The sequence below is a fragment of the Pelobates fuscus genome, chromosome 3 (assembly GCF_036172605.1).
Source record: "Pelobates fuscus isolate aPelFus1 chromosome 3, aPelFus1.pri, whole genome shotgun sequence".
In the NCBI taxonomy this organism is placed as follows: domain Eukaryota; kingdom Metazoa; phylum Chordata; class Amphibia; order Anura; family Pelobatidae; genus Pelobates; species Pelobates fuscus.
The window spans coordinates 162,768,533-162,791,689 of record NC_086319.1 but is presented as its reverse complement, the minus strand read 5'-3'; the positions used below and the strand labels follow the sequence as shown (position 1 = coordinate 162,791,689).

At 40.7% G+C, this 23,157-nt stretch overlaps 1 protein-coding gene across 4 annotated transcripts in view; it reads left to right on the top strand.

The window, feature by feature from the left end:
- DENND5B (DENN domain containing 5B) overlaps positions 1 to 23,157 on the top strand; it is a 135,798-nt gene that overhangs the window by 91,216 nt on the left and 21,425 nt on the right. For 2 of the 4 annotated variants that reach the window (XM_063447610.1, XM_063447609.1), the window contains 6 exons: positions 441 to 534; positions 2,280 to 2,390; positions 10,875 to 11,006; positions 11,422 to 11,574; positions 17,806 to 17,884; positions 17,987 to 18,068. In XM_063447610.1, the coding sequence (XP_063303680.1) occupies positions 441 to 534; positions 2,280 to 2,390; positions 10,875 to 11,006; positions 11,422 to 11,574; positions 17,806 to 17,884; positions 17,987 to 18,068 (651 nt within the window). The remainder of the gene's footprint in view (positions 1 to 440; positions 535 to 2,279; positions 2,391 to 10,874; positions 11,007 to 11,421; positions 11,575 to 17,805; positions 17,885 to 17,986; positions 18,069 to 23,157) is intronic. The other 2 variants (XM_063447612.1, XM_063447611.1) reach the window with 1 other exon arrangement.

The following is a 23,157-nucleotide window of genomic DNA, read 5'->3' as shown; positions in this document are numbered from 1 at the left end:
TTATGTGGTTAAGGACCACATTCCTTCTTTTAAAAATATATATTGTAGCAGGAAAAAATGCCAATAGTGAATATATATTTTATTATGTAAATCTAAAAGTATAAATGAATATATATTAAGATAAACAAATAATAACAGCACTATATAGGCATACAAAGTCCAGTATTTCTCACAGTTCTCCAGGACGCGTTTCGCCAAATAGGCTTCCTCAGCTGGATGAAAAGTCTTTCTAGGACCCCAATATAGGATAAAAAATTGAAGGTATAGGTGTGTATGTATATGTATATATATGTGTGTGTGTGTGTGTGTGTGTGTGTGTGTGTGTGTGTGTATATATATATATATATATATATATATATATATACACACACGATTATATATTATAAACTATTTATTTTAAACTGCTGATTGCTCATCATAGTTGTATCTTATATTCACAGTCGATGGGTCAGCCGTAGTGCAACCGCACAGAGGAGAAAAGACCGATTACGGCAGCACTCAGAACATCTTGGGTTAGACAATGACCTAAGGGAGGTACGTAATCTGCATCAAATTAGTTTTACCCTAAATGACGTATTAATCCATGGCATCCAAGTTTCTAGAATACACCATAGTACAGGAGAGGTTACTGGCAGAACAATATTATCTAAATCATAAATGCTGCTTTTTTTTTTTTTTTTCACTAGAAGAAATAGTTGTGGGGCATTTTTATTTTTATTTAGCCACAAATGTAAATATATAGGACTCAGAAACACCAAGTGTCTATACCACTTGCCAATTCTTTGAATGGAGAGAAAAAAAGAACAAAATGAAAGAGAAAAGAAGAAAACCACACAAAAAACCTCACTGTGGAGCATAAAGGAGTTGATCAGTAAAATCACCTCCAGGGGGATAAAGTCTTTTTGAAAGAAGTGAGCTTATTATGCATAATTTCCATGAGCCTGTCCATGAGACTATTCTCAACAATTTTGGCTTTGACCTAGGTGATATAAGGAGCTTTGGAGTACAACCATTTCAATGCCCAGGCCACATGGGCTGCTAAAGTTCTTTGTAGATGATGATGAGATTAGGCAGAGTATAGGCTTAGATAGTGGGGAAAAAGTCGATGCATCCAATTAGGAGGGGCATTGAAATACTTGACAATAAGTGCTGGAACTTGCACCAGTATGGGACCACCACAGGGCAGCACTATGAAAATATGCAAAATTTTATGTTTCCGTGGACAATGCCATTTTATTTATTTTTTTAATTTTTTTTTTTTTTACCTTGTCCTGCCCATTTCTCATCTCCATATAAATACACTATATGGCTATGTGGACTCCTGACCATAACACATATGTGAGCTTGCTTGACATCCCAGTGCAAAACCGTGGGCAATAATATAGAGACTGTTCCTCTTTACAGGTATTACTCTGAGAAAGCTTCCCACAAGATTCTGTGTCTATGGAAATTTGTGCTAATTCAGCTGAAAAAAAGCATTTGCAAGACCAGGGGCTAATGTTGCACAAAGAGTACTAGCTTTATTAAGATTTCCAATTCATCCAAAAGATGTTCAATAGTGTCAGGACTCTGTGTAGGCCACTCAAGTACCTCCACACCAAACTTGCCAAACCATGCTTTCATGGTCCTAATTTGCACATGGGCACAGTCGAGCTAAAACAGGAAAGGATGTCCTAACTCTTGCCGTAAAGTTGGAACCAACCAATTGTCTAAAATGTCTTTGTATTCTTAATCATTAAGATTAACACTTTAACCCCTTAAGGACACATGACATGTGTGACATGTCATGATTCCCTTTTATTCCAGAAGCTTGGTCCTTAAGGGGTTAATAGAATTGAGGACCTAGCCCAAAAAAAGTTTGGTACTTGTTTTTGATGGTTTTTAAAATATTGTTTTTAACTGTGATCTAATGTAGTGATACATTCAGTTTCTAAACCTCTTTGCAAGATAGCATAACTGTAATGAGGTCTGTTAGAAAAACTTAAAGCACCAGCTGTCTTCTTTATGTTTGTATTCACAACGTAGACCTAAACATACTCCTCTTCATAAAATTTCATAATTCCTCTATCTATTGCTTTTGTATGTTCCCTTTTTTCTTCGGTTTTATTTTATTCCTCTGTCTCTCAATACAACATGTAACGTTTGCAGCAATTTTGTTTTTGCAATTCTGTATTTACTTATTTCTTCTTTTCCTTTTACATTGGGTCTTGCATGCCGGCCTCGCCTTTGTACTTTGTTTTTTTTGTTTTGTTTTTTGAACGTATCTGCTCATCCATAAGCCATCAGAGGAGATTCTGATCCGGCAGAACTCCATGGCATTCTGGGAGTGGGACCTGGGGTTCCCTCCTCCAGCACGGCCTCCCAAAAAATCCTTCTCTGAGTGCTGCCTGGTATGTTTGCTTCCATCTGCTTTGCTGTGGTGTTTGTCACTTCACGCTATTAACCTGTTTGTAGTCTTATTCCATTCAAGAACACAAATCCTAGCTTTGTAGTTTGTAAAGCTTTGAAGAAAAACATTTTTTTTGTTTGTTTTCTTTTGAAATATTCTATTATTTTTGAAAACCTTTAGAAGTAGAAAAGCTTATTTGCAATTGAATATTTCACATGTCTGTAATTACATAAGACTTGAATGTGAATTTAGCTCATCTGTTGTTGCTTTTATGCTCATAACATGTTTGACCTCTTGCTTTCAAAGTTCTTTTGTTCCCCTTTGTCTGTGCACTGCAAATGGTCACACGTTTTACCGAACAAGGTAGACATTCTCTTAAATACTGCTCTAGGATTCCCCCATAGTGTCACTGCTTTGTGTCCTCTGCCAGCCACATGTGCCACTTTAATTTGGAAAAACATATTTAAATATTTGAAACCGTTCAAGCAGCATAACCCTAGTAGTGGTTATGGTACCGAGAAAATCACCCCCCTGTGTAAGTAGCCAAACAGTTTAGTAATGAATTAATATCTAACCTGGGATCCACTGGATGCTACTTCCACTTCCTCACAGGCATCAGTGGAGGGGCAAGCATATGTCAGGCTCCAGAGCAAGGCTTTGGAGTTAAAGGCCAACTCATTGGCTGAAATTGTCAGCCGAGGAGCTAAGATACACGCTGTTTCTGGCTGTGAAGAGGCAGGAAGCGGCACCCACCGTAGCCCATGTAAAAAAAATCCAACTGTTGGCAAATTGCTTGGCTGCTTACATTAGGGGAACACTGCTGGCATGATAACCACTATAGAGGGCTGTAGTGATTATGGTCCTTGGAGTGTCCATTTAAACAGAAAAAATTGAAAGGCCTTTAATAACGGTAAATCCTCCTCTCTTCTCAACTAACAATCTCATGGTGTTTTACATGCTTGACATTGAAGGAACGCATTAATAGGCGTCCCAAAAACTTGATTTGTGTAAAATGGGGAATCGTGGGAAAAAGATGAACTAGTTATGCACCTTTGTAGTATATGTATTGATATTTTCATTTCAATAATGTAAACCTTGGCATACTGTACAGTTTAAATTAATAATCACTATTTCTTGATATTCAGCTTCAAGTTATAAAGGTATCTTAGGTGTGTCCTTAAACACGTAACTGGAAGAAATCTTTTAAATAACTAAAAAGCATTGCTTATTATTTATTGTATTTTGTAATCATTGATGTTGTGTAACTACACTCCAGAAAGAATATCTTTCTTTTTTTCAATCTGTTATCATTTACGGCAGCTTTCCTGTCCTAATCAATACTTTTTTTTTTTTTTTAAATTGGGTTTTCAAAACGTCTGTTTGTTTACTGCTTATCAACAATATAAACGACGCATCAATTCATTGTTTTTTTAGTTTTACTGTTCAAACACAGTGTAAATTTAATGTTAATCTTCTTAGGGTGATATTGTCAGATTTTATAAAAGTTCAATTAATTATTTTTTGCTTAGGTTAGATTCCTTACTTTGTTACTTTTAGTTTGTAGCAGAGTGCTAGAGCTATATATCTGAATTGAAACAAAGACAAGAACATTCTAAAGTTTGAAAATGTATTAAACCTATACATTGATATTGCTATTACACTATCTTCTAGTTTTTTTTGTTTTGTTTAGATACACAGGAATAAACCAGGACGAAGTTCTGATATTGCAGATCTGTGAACTTCACATAAAATATTTTTTGTCATGTATAATAGATGAACATTTCAATATATAATCTTCACAACAGAAAAATATAAGCAAACATGGTAAGCAGTAAACATATAGGATAGAATAGTAGTACTAGAAGATCATGACGTGCATCATAAACAGTGAGATTGTCACTTTGATCTCCTAAAAAGTATGCTATCAAGCCTCCACTTCAAATAATGATTAGTGAATAATTGGAGGCTAACAGCTAATGCCAGGCAACAAATACCAACCAGTATATTACAGGGATCATTTGACTAATCATTTAAAAAGAAGGTTATAATCCTATAGGGACCCCAGTTTAAGATTTTTCTTGCAAATGGGGGGAAAGGGGAAGTTCTAGGGACAGAGACGCTATAGTATAGGAATATAGGTTTGTATTCCTAATGCTATAGTGTTCGTTTAAAAGTGTTTTCCTGGAAGCTGTCAAGACAGTTTGAACAAATTCTAAATTATTTCAAGATATTATTCAGAATGGACAGTTATCTATAAGTGTGTAAATTTTGATGCCCACGTCAGGAAATTAAATGTGATCTATGCAAGTTGGCATAATGCTGTACACATATTCATTCACTTAAACAATACTTAGCATGTGACTGCATGCTAAGCATCATAGGTTGCTGCTTTTTGAAGTATGTAATGAAACCTTGGTGCTGAGACCATATTTGTTTTTATCTGGATGCTTTTGGCAGCCAATACTACATTAACATTGGTTTTAAGCTCACAGGCTATCTAACCAATGTCTGGGTTTTCTATTCAAATACAGATCAACTTTAATCAAAAGGGGGACAAAATTGATTAATTTGTGTTTAAAGAGACACTAGTCACCAAAATAACTTTAGCTTGATAAAACAGTATTGGTGTATAGATCATGCACCTGCAGTTTTACTGCTCAATGTTCTGCCATTTAGGAGTAAAATCAATTTATTCATGTAGACCTAGGTGCACCTCTTTACATGTGACTTACACAGCTTTCCTAAACACTTCCTGTAAAGTCGTGTAATATTTATACTTCCTTTATTGCACATTTTGTTAATTTAGAATTTCATGTCTCCTGCTCTGAAAATAGCTTGCTAGACTCTACAGGAGCTTCCTTTATGTAATTAAAGTTTAATTTACAGAGCAGAGGATTTTTTTTATTTTTTTTATTTTTTTTTTATATTCTTTATTTTTGTTGTGCACGAAAGAACATATGCATGTTTGCAATGCCACAATAGTTATCACATGCAATTTGTAAACAATTATTAGTCAACAGTTACATGGCATTCTGAGTGTCGCACAATTTTTTAAAGGTTTATAGAAGCTAAATACAAGCTGGTTAGTTACAGGCTTAGAACATGAAGACATGTAGCGTTCCTTAGGAGCAGAAGGGTTAATATAGGCATACATAAAGATTTCAACTAGCAGGGTTTCTCAGCTTGGGTTGCTTAAGTTGGGCTTTGTCCAGGACACAAGCCCTGATATGATGAGGTGATTAAACTTATAAGGCATAGCCCCCGATGCCATAATTCACTTAGTATTGCGCTGCTAGATATCAGAAATAATTATCAGGCACATTAAGCAGGTTATGCTTGGGGGTGCAGTGTCACCATTGCTGCCCTGGTGTGGGGAGTAAGCCTCTCCTATGTTGCTAGATCCCACCTGTTAATATGTGCCGTGAAATGCTGCCTATCACCACAGTGGGGGATGTTGAGTATGCACTAAAGAACAAAAGAGAGAAGGAAAGCAAAGAAAATAAAAAACAATATAGATTAAGTGAAGGAAGCATTGCATTTAAATGAACTGTAGCTGGGATGTGCCACTGGAGTCTCTCAAGGCAGGCCGCGCAGACCTCCCGGCTGTGCCGCGGATAGCATGTTGACAGTCCCGCCGGATCTTGCTGCCTCGTTCCCGTCTCTCCCCGTGTCATGCCCTGTGAAAGGTTAGGAGGTTGCTAGTCCCGTGGTCTATGAGCGCACGTCACCTGTGCCTCCGGTTCCGCTGCCAGTGATGATCAATATCGGGATTCCCGGGTGAAGTGTAGACAGGCAGTGGTATGGGGATGGTCATCAGGGTGCTCTAGGTACCGGTGGGCGGTTGTATGAACCAGGCTGAGATGCTGTGAACAAGGGCCGGTCCGCTGAGGCAGGTCTGCTGCTTAGCAGGGTGAGTTACAGTCCAGGTTTTAAGAATCGGGGCTGTGTATTTCAGTATGCCACGTGAGCGCTGGTAGCGCGGTCGGCCGCCATCTTGATGGTCGGGCGCTGAGGTCTGTAAGCTGCGCGGCCCTGCATCGAAGCCTTCTCGGTATCAGCTTCTGCCAGTGGGGGCCGGGATAACCCCCGCCGGCCCATGGGGGGGGGGGGGACCGGGGCCTGTGAGGGGCATTACATCGCCGCTGGGTGATTGTCAGGTGTACGAGCAGGGCAGCGGCCGTCTGCCCCACTCCTCTCCAATGTAGGCCGCACTCTCCAAAGTTTTGTACCACCCGTATGGCCCCCAAAACTCCCGATCTCGGAGTCCGCAGTGTCACCAACAGCTTCTTGTACCCTTAGGTATCTTTTACAGCTTAATTAGTCGTAGTGAGTCTATAAGTTTTGCTGATAAAGCCAAGCTCAGCAGGAGCCTCTGCAGCATGCGACCGGTCAGCATGGCTGCCAGGCCCCGCCCCCAGAGCAGAGGATTTTAAAAAAAAAATGTATAGAGTAATTAAATAGTAGAGAACAAAAGGTGTCACTTGAATAGAAAGTGACCACAAGGTTAAATTTCCAATCCACTCCAATAAGATCCGAAAAGAAAAAATAATAATAAAATAACTTTATTTGTAACTCTAAAAAGTACTAGGACAAATTAAACAGTGTAGCCTGATAGGAGGGGGAACAGCCCTGAGTGAGATGCTCAATAATAGATAGTCAATAATAAAGCATACCACACTAGTTCCAAACGGGTATGGATTGGCAGTACGAACACTAACTGAAGAGGTAGCAATCTCCTTATGTGTTTAAGCCCTCATGGAAGTATATACAGCATTGGTTACGACTGAGCCAGTGTGATCTTCCAGAAGGAAAAACTAAAACTGAAAAGGAATAGTGAGAGATATGCTAAATGGTGAGAAAAAAAGCACACAGGAAAAAAAAAATGAAGGGTATATACAGAGAGATAAGTAATAGTAATCTATTAAATACACCTCTCTAGGGTTACCAGAGGTCTGTGGTAAGGGTATCCCTAGTCTCTAGACCTTTATTTATTGTATTCCCTAGGGTTATCCCCTACTATTCCAGTCTAGGTGACCTTTTTTTGTGTGTTAGGTACGGGTCGAGGGTGTTACACTAAACCCCTATCCTTGACTGCTCCCCTTCTTTTCGTTTAGAGTAATTAACATCTGATTGAAAATGAAACCATTTTTTATTCATGCAAACCCGTTTTCCTGGCATTATAGGCTCTTGGAAAGCTCCCCTCCTTCGGCGATGAAGGGGTTAAAACCCCTTCAGATACCTTAATCCAGCTGGTGACCTCTCGCCGAGTGGAGCCGAACGTGCATGCGCGGCCAGAGGCGTGCATGCGCACATTCAAACCCGTCCATAGGAAAGCATTACTGAATGCTTTCCTATGGGGATGTTATTTGACGCTGGACTCCATGAGGACGTCCAGCGTCAGACAAGTGCAATTTACTCCGTGTAAATCGCTGAAGATGGCAGTCAGGGAGACAGCCACTAGAGGCTGGATTAACCCTGCAATGTAAACATAGCAGTTTCTCTGAAACTGCTATGTTTTTATCTGCAGGGTTAAAACTAGGGGGACCTGGCACCCAGACCACTTCATTGAGCTGAAGTTGTCTCGGTGCCTATAGTGGTCCTTTAACCCCTTAAGGACACATGACATGTGTGACATGTCATGATTCCCTTTTATTCCAGAAGTTTGGTCCTTAAGGGGTTAAGCTAAAGTTGTTTTGGTGACTATAGTGTCCCATTAAGCATGGATGTCCAGAACACCAAGCCTGTGTGCAGCCCTTAAGGCCTGAGTTACAGTATGAATGCTAAATATGGAGATAAAATGTAAACTCTGCATTATCTTGCAGTTCAGGCATACAATATGTACCGTATATACTCGAGTATAAGCCGACCCGAATATAAGCCGAGGCCCCTAATTTTATCCCAAAAAACTGGGAAAACTTATTGACTCGAGTATAAGACTAGGGTGGGAAATGCAGCAGCTACTGGTAAATTTCTAAATAAAATTAGATCCTAAAAAAAATATATTAATTGAATATTTATTTACAGTGTGTGTATAATGAATGCAGTGTGTGCGTATGTGTGTGTATGAATGCAGTGTGTGCGTATGTGTGTGTGTATGAGTGCAGTGTGTGTGTGTGTGCATGAATGCAGTGTGTGTGTGCATGAATGCAGTGTGTGTGTGCATGAATGCAGTGTGTGAATGCAGTGTGTGCAGGGCCGGTGCAAGGATATTTGCCGCCGTAGGCAAAAAAATTTTTGCCGCCCCCTCCCCCCCCCCATATGTCCTGACTTCCCCTCCTCCTCCCTCAGTGGTCCTTACCTCCCCACCCCCGTGTTCCTTCACTCCCCCCCCCCAGTGGTCTTGACTCACCCCTCCCCTAGTGGTCCTTACCCTCCCCTCCCCTAGTGGTCCTTACCCTCCCCTCCCCTAGTGGTCCTTACTTCCCCCTCCCCTCCCATAGTGGTCCTTATCCCACCCCCTCCCTCTCATAGTGGTCCTTATCCCCCTTCTCCCTCCCATAGTGTTCCTTATCCCCCCCCATCCCTCCCATAGTGGTCCATATACCCCCCCCTCCCATAATGGTCCTTATACCCCCCCTCCCTCCCATAGTGGTCCTTATCCCACCCCCTCCCATAGTGGTCCTTATACCCCCCCTCCCTCCCATAGTGGTCCTTATACCCCCCTCCCTCCAATAGTGGTCCTTATCCCCCCCCTCCCTCCCATAGTGGTCCTTATCCCCCCCCTCCCTCCCATAGTGGTCCTTATCCCCCCTCCCTCCCATAGTGGTCCTTATACCCCCCTCCCTCCCATAGTGGTCCTTATCCCCCCCTCCCTCCCATAGTGGTCCTTATACCCCCTCCCTCCCATAGTGGTCCTTATACCCCCCTCCCTCCCATAGTGGTCCTTATACCCCCCTCCCTCCCATAGTGGTCCTTATACCCCCCTCCCTCCCATAGTGGTCCTTATACCCCCCTCCCTCCCATAGTGGTCCTTATACCCCCCTCCCTCCCATAGTGGTCCTTATCCCCCCTCCCTCCCATAGTGGTCCTTATACCCCCCTCCCTCCCATAGTTGTCCTTATCCCCCCCTCCCTCCCATAGTGGTCCTTATACCCCCCTCCCTCCCATAGTGGTCCTTATCCCCCCCTCCCTCCCATAGTGGTCCTTATCCCCCCCCTCCCTCCCATAGTGGTCCTTATCCCCCCCTCCCTCCCATAGTGGTCCTTATCCCCCCCTCCCTCCCATAGTGGTCCTTATCCCCCCTCCCTCCCATAGTGGTCCTTATCCCCCCCTCCCTCCCATAGTGGTCCTTACCCCCCCCCCCCCCCCCCATAGTGGTCCTTATACCCCCCCTCCCTCCCATAGTGGTCCTTATACCCCCCCTCCCTCCCATAGTGGTCCTTATACCCCCCCTCCCTCCCATAGTGGTCCTTAACCCACCCCCTCCCTCCCATAGTGGTCCTTATACCCCCCCCCCCCTCCCATAGTGGTCCTTATACCCCTTTTTTATTATGAATTTTTTTTTTTTTATTATTTTATTTATTTATTTATTTATTTTTTTTTTTTTCGTCCCCCCTCCCTGCTTGATATATGGCAGGGAGGGGGGCTCTCCTTTCCTGGTGGTCCAGTGGCAGTTCAGTGGGGGGGAGAGGGGGGCTGGCAGAGCTGTACTTACCTTTCCTGCAGCTCCTGTCAGCTCTCTCCTCCTCTGCGCCGTCCGTTCTGCTCTTCTGTCAGCTCCCAGTGTAAATCTCGCGAGAGCCGCGGCTCTCGCGAGACTTACACTGGGAGCTGACCGAGGTGCTGAACGGACGGCGCGGAGGAGGAGAGAGCTGACAGGAGCTGCAGAACAGGTAAGTACAGCTCTGCCAGCCCCCCTCTCCCCCCAGTCTGTATTATGGCAATGCAAATTGCCATAATACAGACTCTGACTCGAGTATAAGCCGAGTTGGGGTTTTTCAGCCCAAAAAATGGGCTGAAAAACTCTGCTTATACTCGAGTATATACGGTAAGTTAGAATAAATTCTCTATAAAGTGATGCACTACCATATAAGTATGGCAGGTACACATGGACATTAAATTGTATTGTAAATTCTTTTCAAGGTAAGCCCTTTTTAAGATCGAATTCTTATGAGTCACCAAAAAAAAGGTTTACAGCAACTTTGAAGTTTTCATTGCAACTTGATATGATGGATGTGCCCTTAATAATAATCATGGTAAAGGAATGCTAATCTCCGGAAGGCTTTTAAATGCATTGACCTCTTTTACACAGTGGCTTTCTGTGCTACTTAATCACGCAATCATAAGATTGTGGAAACATGTAATAAGTGGAAAGAATTGGGCCAGTTGCATCAGAATTACCTAAAAATTTAAATTGCAATATATTCTTTTTTAAAACTGGGACAGTAATGCTGCTTTAAATTTAATTTATTTTGTGACAAAAAAAACTACAATCAATGAAATAAAGCATAAAGTAAATAATTTAAAAAATCTCTCTTAATTACAGAAATATATGCAAGAAGCCAGGAGTTTGGGAAAGACTGTTCGGCAACCCAAACTGTCAGATTTGTCCCCTGCAGTTATTGCTCAAACTAATTGGAAGTTTGTTGAAGGTTTACTAAAGGAATGCCGGATGAAGGTATTTTATGTAATTTATTGTTGGCCTTTTATGTGCTTATTTTTTTTTCTCCTAAATGATACCTGATTTTTTTATTTTTATTTTTTTTGTGATTTTCATGTGAGTGCATATTTTTTTTTAATCATGGCTACGAAGTGCTGTTTACTACACTGCATATGTAAATGGAAAAAGTTAAGGGACACTCCAGGCTTCATAACCACTACATATTATTGTAGTGTTATGGTGCATGGAGGGTATGGGTCCTCTCAAACAGTTTAAAATGGTTTGGCAGTATTTGGAGAGGAGGAGGTGTTATTAGCCTCTTTAAGCTCATCACCTAATGATATTTCTCTTCCACATTATCGATACAAATTGAATGAGCACACTTTGCATATGCTGGGCTGTAGCATGATTAGATTTCATATTTATTTAACAGACAAAGCGCATGTTGGTTGAAAAAATGGGCCATGAAGCGGTGGAGTTGGGTCATGGAGAGGCTAATATAACTGGACTGGAAGAAAATACCCTCATTGCTAGCTTGTGTGATCTGCTAGAGAGAATATGGAGCCATGGTCTTCAAGTCAAACAGGTAAGCTTGACCTAATAATTGTTATTTTAGATTTTTCCTGATAGAGGAAATGTCAATTCAAATCTTTTGAGGTGTGTGTGTGTGTATGTATGTGTATATAAATATATGTGATTTGGTGACTGTGTTGCATACAGTATGTAGATATTTCCAGCTGAAGATGGCAGTTTAGTAAATGGCTGCTTAGATCAAGAGAAGATATGTTAATAATGTTTATAGAGATAAGATGAGACCGTATTGGACATAAGAGAATATTTAGTTTGCATAATGACCTTTTGCTTTTTCAGCAATATGTTTTAAACATCGGGGGGCATTCTCTCACATGCCAATTGTTGCCAAAAAAGGAACATAAAATAAATAGAATCTAGTCCTTACTTTGTATGTTTGTAAAAATGTTATCATGTATATATACATTTATCAGAAAATGTTAGTGTCTGCTTAAGTTGTCTTCATAAGTTACTTTAACATATGTAACTGCAGTTAGTTTTGCTTTTACATATGTAACTGCAGTTTGTGTAGATGTCCAGCCAAAGTGAACATAGAATTGTAACTTGTGCTGGTAAATTAAATCTAATTCTGTCAACCCATTATAAAACATCAGATATCTACTGTTTGTTCTGTAAACTAGTAATTCCTCAGATCACCCCTCAATCTTAAACTCCTGTCATTAAGCACTGCCCAAATTTCTGAGTTAAAAAGGCAATATTTAATGCCATTGACTAAAATGTTCTTACCAAAAATAATTACATTTGGCAGTGAATTGTTGACAAAGTATTTAAGCACTGCCCAAATTTCTGAGTTAAAAAGGCAACATACTTTGTCAACAATTCACTGCCAAATGTAATTGTTTTTGGTAAGAATTTTTTTTATCACTTTGCACAGGACTGTGCATGTTCCCAAAACGAAATCTACATTTGAAATGCACGGGTAAATTCAGCTTTCTGGGATGTCACATCGCACTAACGCATCATTCAGTGAGATTACAAGTCAGTTCCTTCTTAGTGTTTTGTTGAAGTTAAGTTACTGAAGATAGTGCAGTACCATTTCTGCATATACATTTTAATGTATGGTAACATGGTAAACTGAAGGGATATTATGGTATGTTTGTATGTACTGTCTGGAATAAAAGCAGAGTACATGCATAGATGTACTTGATGGTGTACTTGGGAAACCTTACTTCCAACTTACGTTGTACAATAAGCAGTTGTTCAACCATCGATCTCTATTAAATAGACTGCTGGATAAACTAGCCTAAGCTACCTGCGACGGCTAAATAGCCTCCTAAGCACCAGTATGCCACCCTTTCTCTCTTGTCCAATTTGCCTCCAAACTAATAAACTTGCATAGATGCAACTAAGGTGAATTGTGCAGAAGTGAGTGTAAGTGAATCCAACGTGAGTTTCGGCGTGATTAATGCGCCTTCGTCCGGTGCCCCTTATCTAACAGAGTTCAAGGGTTGAGCAACTGCTTATTTTATAATACAAAGAAATGCATCCTATTTAATCTCATTTTGCCTTTGTATAGTGGCATCTCTGAAACATTTATACTCCGCTCCTTGCTACTACTCTGTTCTGTAACAATTGTTAATCACACTCTGCTGCATGTTACAACTTTCACTACAACTCCTGAGTGTACGGTTTTAAAGTATTAGTTGTTATGAATTTTTGCGGCACTAATTAATTTTTGCCAAAAATAACCTCTTCCATAGAACAATGCATAGCTTACTTTAGATTCCACCTGTGTCCTGTTACGTTAGGATAGAAGTGATGGGAGTTGGCTGGGATCAACTTGAAAGTTTTACTCACATTTATGTATTGTAGTGAAGGAACTGCTCCTCAAGGAAATATCAACTTAATTTTCTATTAAATGTTTGCTGCTGATAGGAAGACATAGTCGCCAACTCCATTGTATAAGTAGATGTCTATTCCACTAGACAGCTTTTATTTGATCTTTGAGTAGCAGCGGCACTGCATGTAGCAGTCTTGTTAAATTGCACATGTATTTCCCATCAGCCCCACAGCTATTATGGCTTTTTAAATACGTTTTTTTCACTTCAGTCTCTGTTTTTGTTTGGCTATTTACTTATTTTTGCAAAAAAGTGTGATGTGGTGCCAATCCAAATATTGATCTATAGCTGAATGCTACCTTAGTGACAAGTTGGGATTGCAGTTAATGGTGACGAATAGCTATTTAAGAAAAAAAAAAAAAGTAATGTTTCAGTAGGGAATGTAGATACCGGGGAGAGACAGATTGTTTGCATCAGATGACTCTGCAATAAAGTTTGTGACAAGTCTGATATTTTGCTAAAATAATTTTATTTCATTTTGGAGAAGTGTGACAAATTGGTTGAATTTGAAAAAATAATTCGAAAAAATAATTCGAAAAAATAATTCTCCAGTCAATTATTTTTTCAGGTCTGATATTTTGGCAAAAAAATCATTATTCTTTTCCAATGTTTAATTTAATTTTAATGTACCCTGTAAATACCGTATGTATTGTGCTGTTTGCACTGTGAATAGATAAATCATGGTGTTACATAATGCTCTGCAATTCCCTTTGGAAAGCAATTATTCCAAAGTCGGTTATTAAGAATTCTTTTGACAAAACTCATCAAACGGATTATTTTGAGATCAGAAAAGCACCCAGCGATTTTCTAGATCAATAGTTCTTTTCAATCGTCTCCTTGTCTGATATTTCAAGGTCAGATGCAGAAAGTAAAGACCTAGGTGGTTCTGTTTAATTGTTTTTTCTTTTTTTCTTTTTTTTATTGAAATATATCTGTGTGCTCAATGGCAGCCTCCATTGTGTTTACACAGTTTCATTTGGGGATTTGGCATACAGCTACATTGTATGTACATGCAAGCTAAATGCCAGAATAAACATCTAAAGAAAATGTAGCACTCAAGGGATAAGCAAATATTTACACGACTATTCACTCTAGTTTTTGTCATTTTGTTTTTTGTTTTTTCTTGAGGGGTAGAGGGATTTTCAACTAATAAATTGTTTTTGTTCTTAAAAACAAACAAAATAAAAAAACATTACATTTAACTGTTTCTAAAATACTATCTTTCAGGTTTATTATAATTTTCATAGTTCAAACATTATGATGTTGTAAGATCTTCTTGTTGTTATTGGACTTTATATAGCAGAAACAGATTCTGCAGTGCTTTACAGTATTATTAAGAGGATGTTAACTACAAGAGAGACAGTGTAACTGCGATGGAGCTCCTTGTAACCTGGCTGGGTACCTCCACCAAGCTTGCTTCCTAGCAGTCACAGGGGAAACCCGGAACGCCTCTGCTCCGGTTGCCGCAGCTTGACTGGGGTCTTTCTGGGGCTTTGCCTCCCTGGATCAGGATACAGTAAAATAGCTGTATAGTAGTCTCACCCAAACAGCTGATACAACGTGAATTGTGAAGTAGAACTGACTTTATTGAACACAACTCAGGTATTTATAAGCACATCCCTACACGAAGTAATCCATTAAAATAATACAAGTCCCTCTCTTCACTTAAAGGAACACTATAGGGTCAAGAACAGAAACATGTATTCCTGACCCTATAGTGCTAAACCCACCATTTAGGTGGCTTACCCCCACTTTGCTCCCTTAAAAGCAATTCAAACTCTTATTTACAGCGCCGTGCGTGTCCGCCGGCACTGGCCTCGCCCCCTTGGTGACATCATCAGAATTGCCGCTTTTTAGCCAATCCAATGCTTTCCCGTGGGGAAAGCATTGGATTGGCTCAAATCGGCAGTGGTGCGGGGCCAAATGCCATTTTGGCCAATCAGCACCTCCTCATAGAGATGCATTGAATCAAAGCATCTCTGTGAGGAAAATTCAGCGTCCCCCATGCAGTGCATAGAGACGCTGAACGGCAGTGCTGCCTACTGTGCAGCACTGCCCTCTGTAGCACCTCCTGTGGTTTTTTGAGGAGTGGCCACTTTGAGGTGTCCCTAGGGGCAATGTAAACACTGCCTTTTCTCAGAGTGTAATAGAATAGTAACATGTACCGAGAGTAACAAGGACAGAGAGCAAACAGGGACAAGCCGAGTTCAGGGGAGCCAGAAGTCAAGAACAGCGAGGGTACAAACGCAGATTCAAAAGGCAACAGAAGGAAGAGTAGTCAAACAAACAAAAGTCAAAATCATGAATACAATACTAGTATATAACGCGCTATTGGGACTGTAAGGGCAAAGTGCTATGGGTGAACCAGCCTTTTACATTCTGGTTCTTTAATTTCGAAGCCACATCCCCAAAACGTTCGAATTCTGATGTTTTTGTGGGCCGTGACCTCATTGGCGTCATGACGCTGGCACGTACGCACCTCGGGGACGTCCTTTGCGTCATGACGTCTGTGCTCGCATGCCGCGTCATAGAAGTTGAACGGAAGACTGAGGAGAGGTTCCCTCTCCTTTTGCAAACAGTCCCCAACCCAGGTAAGCATGACAGGTACCCTGACAATTATTTATTATCTTTAGAAAAAAAAAAAGTTTCTAATGGAACTGCAAAATGTAGTATTGGCTACAAAATAAATGACGGTAATTGAAGAGTTTTGAGAAGCCAAACTTGTTTACTATGGGGACATTTATACAATGCCAGCACAAATGACCTCAGTAGACCTTATTTATTAAAACTTTTTTTTTTTTTTTTTGGCACATTTGGGCTAATATGCAGGGTATTGACAAGTATTGTGTTATGTAGTAATCAAAGCTACATTGTTAATTTTTACTACAAGTCATATGCCTGTGTGTGTGTGTGTGTGCGTGCGTGCGTGCGTATGTATGCATATATATTAGTGTTTGTCCTGATGAAAGTTCCCATGTGGAACTGAAACGTTGAAATTTTTCTACACTTTCTCAAGTAAACGAGTTATTTGTGAATGACCTGGGAGTGCTGATTTTCCTGTTATATATATATATATTTATATTACATATACACACTGTGTGAAGAAACTCATTACACTATCTCCAAAAGAGGTGCTTAGACAGGGGCTATCCGGGGATACCACATGTGTGGGATTGCTGTATAGTATATGTTTGTGACGGACCCTCTGGTCACCGAACCCAGGTACATGTCACCCGAACTCTGAAAGTCCAAAGTCACCCTTCACCAGCCAGGAAGCTGCTGAGAAACGGTGCGCTTGACCGGGAGTAATTCTGAACTCTTCTGGAACTCAAAAGCGGATTGTGGAGTCGCCGTGGTCTGCTAAAAACTTCGATCAGTGCGCTTTCTGTCCCTGGACCAGCAATCAGGGAGATTTTTGGAGTGTTAACAGAGGGGGTGATGAGGCATCAAATGTACTCACGGAAAGCACTGTGTTTTTAGGTGACCAGAGATCTCTACCCAGCAATCTTGAACCCTGTGCTTTTGGACACAGTGGGCACTTCATAGAGACCGGGGATGTATAGCATGTGGGGTGCTCTGTTATATTACATGTATTTTTAGGGAATTTGTGTTTTGCACTTTGTGTCCAGGAGATAATTAGTTTAACCGAGCGCTAACTCAATTATTTCCCAGACACAGAGGTACCTGGGTGGACTTGTGTCTTTCTGAATAGTGGCACCATTGTGTGTTGCCCTAATAAAAACAGTTGTTCTTCTCCCTTCACCAAGTCTTGACTAGTGTTTGCATGAGATAGTGGTACTGAAGGTATAATCACTTTGGAGCTGTATTCACTGGGATGGGACATCCTAGGCTGTAGTAACTCATCTTCTCAAGGCTATACCACCACAGTGTTTTTATTTTTTTATTTATTTTTTACTATGGGAGATGATTGTGTGTATAAAAGGTAAAACAAAAGGGAAGGTAATTTGTGTATTATATAATGGCTATTGTGCAATGTGCCCTGGTGTAATTAATTAAATTATGTAATATTAACCTAATTATGACCTAGACACCAAGATGCCAGGGAGTGACTTGTATTGTTTTGTTTAATGCCCCCTTGTTGTGATTACTCGTATATGTTGTGTTTAATAAAGTTCAGTTCTACTTCACCCTTCACTAAGTCTTGGCTAGTGTTTGGGTGAGACTGCTGATGTACACAAAACAGATAGAAAGTGACCTAGAAAAAAAAGGGGGAATGATTAGTGTTGACATAATGTTCCAATCTCTTTGGGGCTCGGAGCAGATTTCAGAAGTACAATTACTGGCAATTATTTAAAATGCAGTCTATACAAGAACAAATGTTGACATTTTTGCTGAAGTGAACCTCTCCGTGATGTTTCCTTTTCTAGGGCAAATCTGCACTGTGGTCCCATCTACTTCATTTTCAAGAAAGGGAAGAGAAGCAAGAGCATTTGGCTGAATCACCAGGTGCATATCAAATTGTTTCTGAAATTAAAATAAGGGAAATAAGTAACCCACTCTTGACTATTTTGTGTATTAGATTCACTTTACAAAGTTCTTACCTTTCAGTTGCCCTTGGACCAGAGCGAAGAAAATCTGAGAGCGGAGTTACCTTGCCTTCCCTCCGTGTGTCACTCACTCAGGATATGCGGTAAGTTTAATACAACACTTCTTTTACCTGTATTGTTAAATAAGAACTTGGTGTGTGGCACGGTTTAATGGTTTTTGTGCTGAGCAACAATATATTAAATGTCGTTTTACAGAAACAAAACTTTTGCCAAAGATTACAATATCTCTCATTTAAAAATGCATTATGTATTGAAGTGCACCTGATATGGACAAATGACCTTTTCATTGATGTGAGAATTGCTAGGAATTCAAAATTAATTTTAAATGCAAGGCCAAATAACCAAACTGAACACAGTTGGCTGTTTTCTCTAAGTTGTGAAATTCACTTTGAATTCCTGGCAATTTACACTTTAGGGAATAACCCTTTTTATATCAATTACAATTTTTTTTATCTGATTGCTACAGAATTTGCAGATAAAATTGTATTTAATATTGAAGATTTTTTTTTTTTTTTTAATTCTTTATTTTATTTGTGCATATTGAGAACAAACATGTTTGCACTGCCACAACAGCTGGTGCAAGCAAATATACAAACATAGTATTAGAACATCGGCATGGCATCGATAAACATAGCACATTTTTGTGTGATGATTAGAATATGTAACGAGTCGTTCATTAAACGTTGAATAAGCTTAGTACAAGCTAGCTTAGTATGTGTACTGTGGGGGGTCACGTTGGGGTCTTTCAGCAGTACACATACAATGGGACGTGTTTACTAACAATTAAAGGATATTAAACACTGCCTAACTAGTTCAAGACAACTGCAAATGCCACTGCTGTTAAGTAGATACGGCATCATCTCAGAAGGCTCAGCAAGACATCAAAGCAGCAGTACATTTTGTCATCGATGTAGGCAATAAACATAAAACTTATAAACAGGCGTAAGTGCGCATTTTAAGGTTAAACAAAGACAGAGATTAGCCAGATTTTAGAGATTAGCCAGACACTTAAGTCAACCGTGTAGCTTAATATTGAAGATTTTAAGCCTATTTCTTCTCTTTGCATAGAAGAATAAACTACAGCTATTTAGTGATGTGTGCACCTCTCCGTTTCAGAATCTTATTTAGAGAAATGTGATTGCTCTGAAAGGTTTAAGTAAACAAATGGGTGGACTAGCATTTTTTTTTTACTAAACAGTGACTAAATGTCACTGCGTGTGTGTCGGTGTTTGTATTTGCGTGTCCGTATTTGATTTAAAATAAGAACAATATATTTCAACATGTTTAAATATTAATGTGACATTGTACATTAATAATAAAGATTTTCAGCGTTAACACAAGATTTTCTGGAACATGGAACATGATATATTTAGAAACCTAACTGATGAAACCTCCTAAATCATGGTAGGGTTTTGAAAATTTTAAATTGCAACACTGGGCACCGATTATAAGCATCTGTGGTATGAATACTCCAAGGATAAACTCTAGTGGATTGTCAGAGTTCTTTAGCTGTTAATTTCAGTAGTTAATGTTAAAACAGTTCCTCCTAGAGTTTTTTATTTTATTTTTAATTTTTTACACAAGATTGATGCACTGTGTGTTAGTGGGACAGACCAATTCATATATGTTAATAAATTTGTATTGATCTGGAGAAAAAGGCCACATTATTCTCCAATGATGCAATGTATCAATAGTTATGCCTGCCTCAATAAACAGACCAAACTCTACACTGTGCATGTAGTTAGGAGATAATGGAGAGGAACAGAAACAGACAAGGGTAAAGTAATGATGATGGTAATATGCTATGAAAAAAAGCTCTCCTTTGTTCCATGTAAAAATTAATTGGTTTTCTGATTCAGAGAGTTTCTAGCCAAGTGCCTAATACAGATGATCAGATTGTGACAGACCCTCCGTCAATCGGTGCTCCTAGTGCTTACCAATGACCATCAGCACCACACCAGACACCATAAGCACTGCAGACCCCACGAACCGCTGCAGCTTGGTTGGGGTCTCGCCGTCTCCTTCCCACCCTGGACCTATGACCAGGCTCCAATGGGTGAACCTCTCTTCCTTCAGAGAGCGAAGCAGGAACAGCTATTGGAAGAGCTAGTGATTAGAATCCAGGGGAGTATACAGAGTATAGCAATCCCCAATCAATGTGATTATAGCAGTTCCTTACAACACAAGACGAGGCTGCGAGTTCAGGGTAAGAAGGTCTGACAGTTTAATGGCACAGGCTGGATTTTTATACAATTCCTCAGGCCAGGGAAACACCCCCTGGACCTGATGGAGCACCGAATTACAAGATGTACAAACCGATCAAAACAGTAATTAACAGTACGACACTCCCACATACGGTTAACAATCCCTCCCCTCTTCCTGTGATATAATTAAAGTAGTTAATGCATTAACTTAATTATCTACAGGCAGAAAAAACTAATTTTTATAAAGGCCCATAAGTACCCCAAAACATAACATATCCCCATAATCTTACATCCCATGATATCCCTTATCTGGGTGAACAACATATCCAGATCAGTGGTTCCGAAATTTTGTGGAAGTCATATTTTTGCCCAGACGAACCCAGGATTTCATGCCCCAAACCGTTCCATAGATTCGCGGCTAAGTGCCGCTGGAGGACCGACCGGGAACCGCGAGGTTTTCATGCCGAAAATAGTTCCAGGACATTCGCGGCTAAGCCCCCCCTAGTCTATTTGCGGTTTTAGCCCATGCAAAGAAGATGGCCAGTGTTTGTGACTACTAAAAAAGGCTGGACATACCCCACTTGCAATACTTTGGGTTGTCTACTTTTGCAAATGCTATGCCATCATGGAGGTAATACTCATTCCTGGGCCACTACACGGTTTTAAAGGTAACATTACTAATCTGGCAAATTTCAATGTGAAAAACCTGAAAAATTGAATGTGCTACATTTGACCCTGTAACTTTCCAAAACACCATAAAACCTGTTAATGGGGGGGTACTGTTGTACTCGTGAAACTTTGCTGAATCCAAATATGTGCTTTTTTGCAGTTAAAGCTAACAGTATTATGATATTTACAACTAAAACGTGAGGTGGAACTACAATTATTTTTTTTTTTAAGTCTTCATTTCTCAGTCTTTTTTATTTTATTCATAATAAATTGTTTCAAATATGAACAGTTCATGAGTAATTAAAGCCCTGTTTCTTCTGAACAAAATGATATATAATAAGTGCGGGTGCATTTAATATGAAAGGTGAATTACGGTTGAACAGACACATAGGGCATATTCCAGTTTTTGTTTACATTTTGTTTTGATCAGAACGTGTACTTTTGGCTCTGTCCTGAAGGGGTTAAAGTGCCAATAGGCACAATTAGGGTCTCTCAGCCAAAATAAATTAAAGGGGCCAGAGTCACAGGGTAAAAGGCTGGCAAGTAGTCCTCTCCAAACCCAAGTGGTGAACGTCACACAGATGTCTGGTTTTCCTTTGCTTTATGGCTTGGCTGTTGCAAGGGCAAATGAGGATGAATTTGTTGTGAATATCTGTAAATATATTGGGCAACACTTGTTAACAGGGATATTCTCTGCTCCTTTCATAGTATTGACCAGTGGCGTACATACCAGGGTCGCATGGGTCGCGGCTGCGACCGGGCCCGGCCCACCAGGGGGCCCGGCCGCCCCTGCGACCCGGTATGTACGCTCTGGGCCAGCCTCTTCTCCTGGGGGGCCCAGGAGCCGGCCACCTCCGGGCCCCCCGAGGCTGGCCCTGCTTACACCCGGCTGCCGGCTGGTGCGCGAGGGAGCACTCTCCCCTGAGTGCTTCCTCTTCAGCTCCCTCGCGCACCGCACTGATACCGGAGCCGGAAGATGACGTCATCTTCCGGCGCCGGTATCAGTACGCGGCGTGCGAGGGAGCTGAAGAGGAAGCACTCAGGGGAGAGTGCTCCCTCGCGCGCCCGCAGGACCAGCCAGCCCGCCGGGTGACCGGCCCCCCCAGGAGCCCAGCAGCACCACTGGACCCCAGGGAATCCCCTCAGCACTCCAAAAGGTAAGGAGGCTGGGGGGATTAAAAAAAAAAAGTGTGTGTGTGTGAGTGTAAGTGTGTGTGTGAGTGTGTGTGTGTGAGTGTAAGTGTGTGTGTGAGTGTAAGTGTGTGTGTGAGTGTAAGTGTGTGTGAGAGTGTAAGTGTGTGTGAGAGTGTAAGTGTGTGTGAGAGTGTAAGTGTGTGTGAGAGTGTAAGTGTGTGTGAGAGTGTAAGTGTGTGTGAGAGTGTAAGTGTGTGTGAGAGTGTAAGTGTGTGTGAGAGTGTAAGTGTGTGTGAGAGTGTAAGTGTGTGTGAGAGTGTAAGTGTGTGTGAGAGTGTAAGTGTGTGTGAGAGTGTAAGTGTGTGTGAGAGTGTAAGTGTGTGTGAGAGTGTAAGTGTGTGTGAGAGTGTAAGTGTGTGTGAGAGTGTAAGTGTGTGTGAGAGTGTAAGTGTGTGTGAGAGTGTAAGTGTGTGTGAGAGTGTAAGTGTGTGTGAGAGTGTAAGTGTGTGTGAGAGTGTAAGTGTGTGTGAGAGTGTAAGTGTGTGTGAGAGTGTAAGTGTGTGTGAGAGTGTAAGTGTGTGTGAGAGTGTAAGTGTGTGTGAGAGTGTAAGTGTGTGTGAGAGTGTAAGTGTGTGTGAGAGTGTAAGTGTGTGTGAGAGTGTAAGTGTGTGTGAGAGTGTAAGTGTGTGTGAGAGTGTAAGTGTGTGTGAGAGTGTAAGTGTGTGTGAGAGTGTAAGTGTGTGTGAGAGTGTAAGTGTGTGTGAGAGTGTAAGTGTGTGTGAGAGTGTAAGTGTGTGTGAGAGTGTAAGTGTGTGTGAGAGTGTAAGTGTGTGTGAGAGAGTGTAAGTGTGTGTGAGAGAGTGTAAGTGTGTGTGAGAGAGTGTAAGTGTGTGTGAGAGAGTGTAAGTGTGTGTGAGAGAGTGTAAGTGTGTGTGAGAGAGTGTAAGTGTGTGTGAGAGAGTGTAAGTGTGTGTGAGAGAGTGTAAGTGTGTGTGAGAGAGTGTAAGTGTGTGTGAGAGAGTGTAAGTGTGTGTGTGAGAGTGTAAGTGTGTGTGTGAGAGTGTAAGTGTGTGTGTGAGAGTGTAAGTGTGTGTGTGAGAGTGTAAGTGTGTGTGTGAGAGTGTAAGTGTGTGTGTGAGAGTGTAAGTGTGTGTGTGAGAGTGTA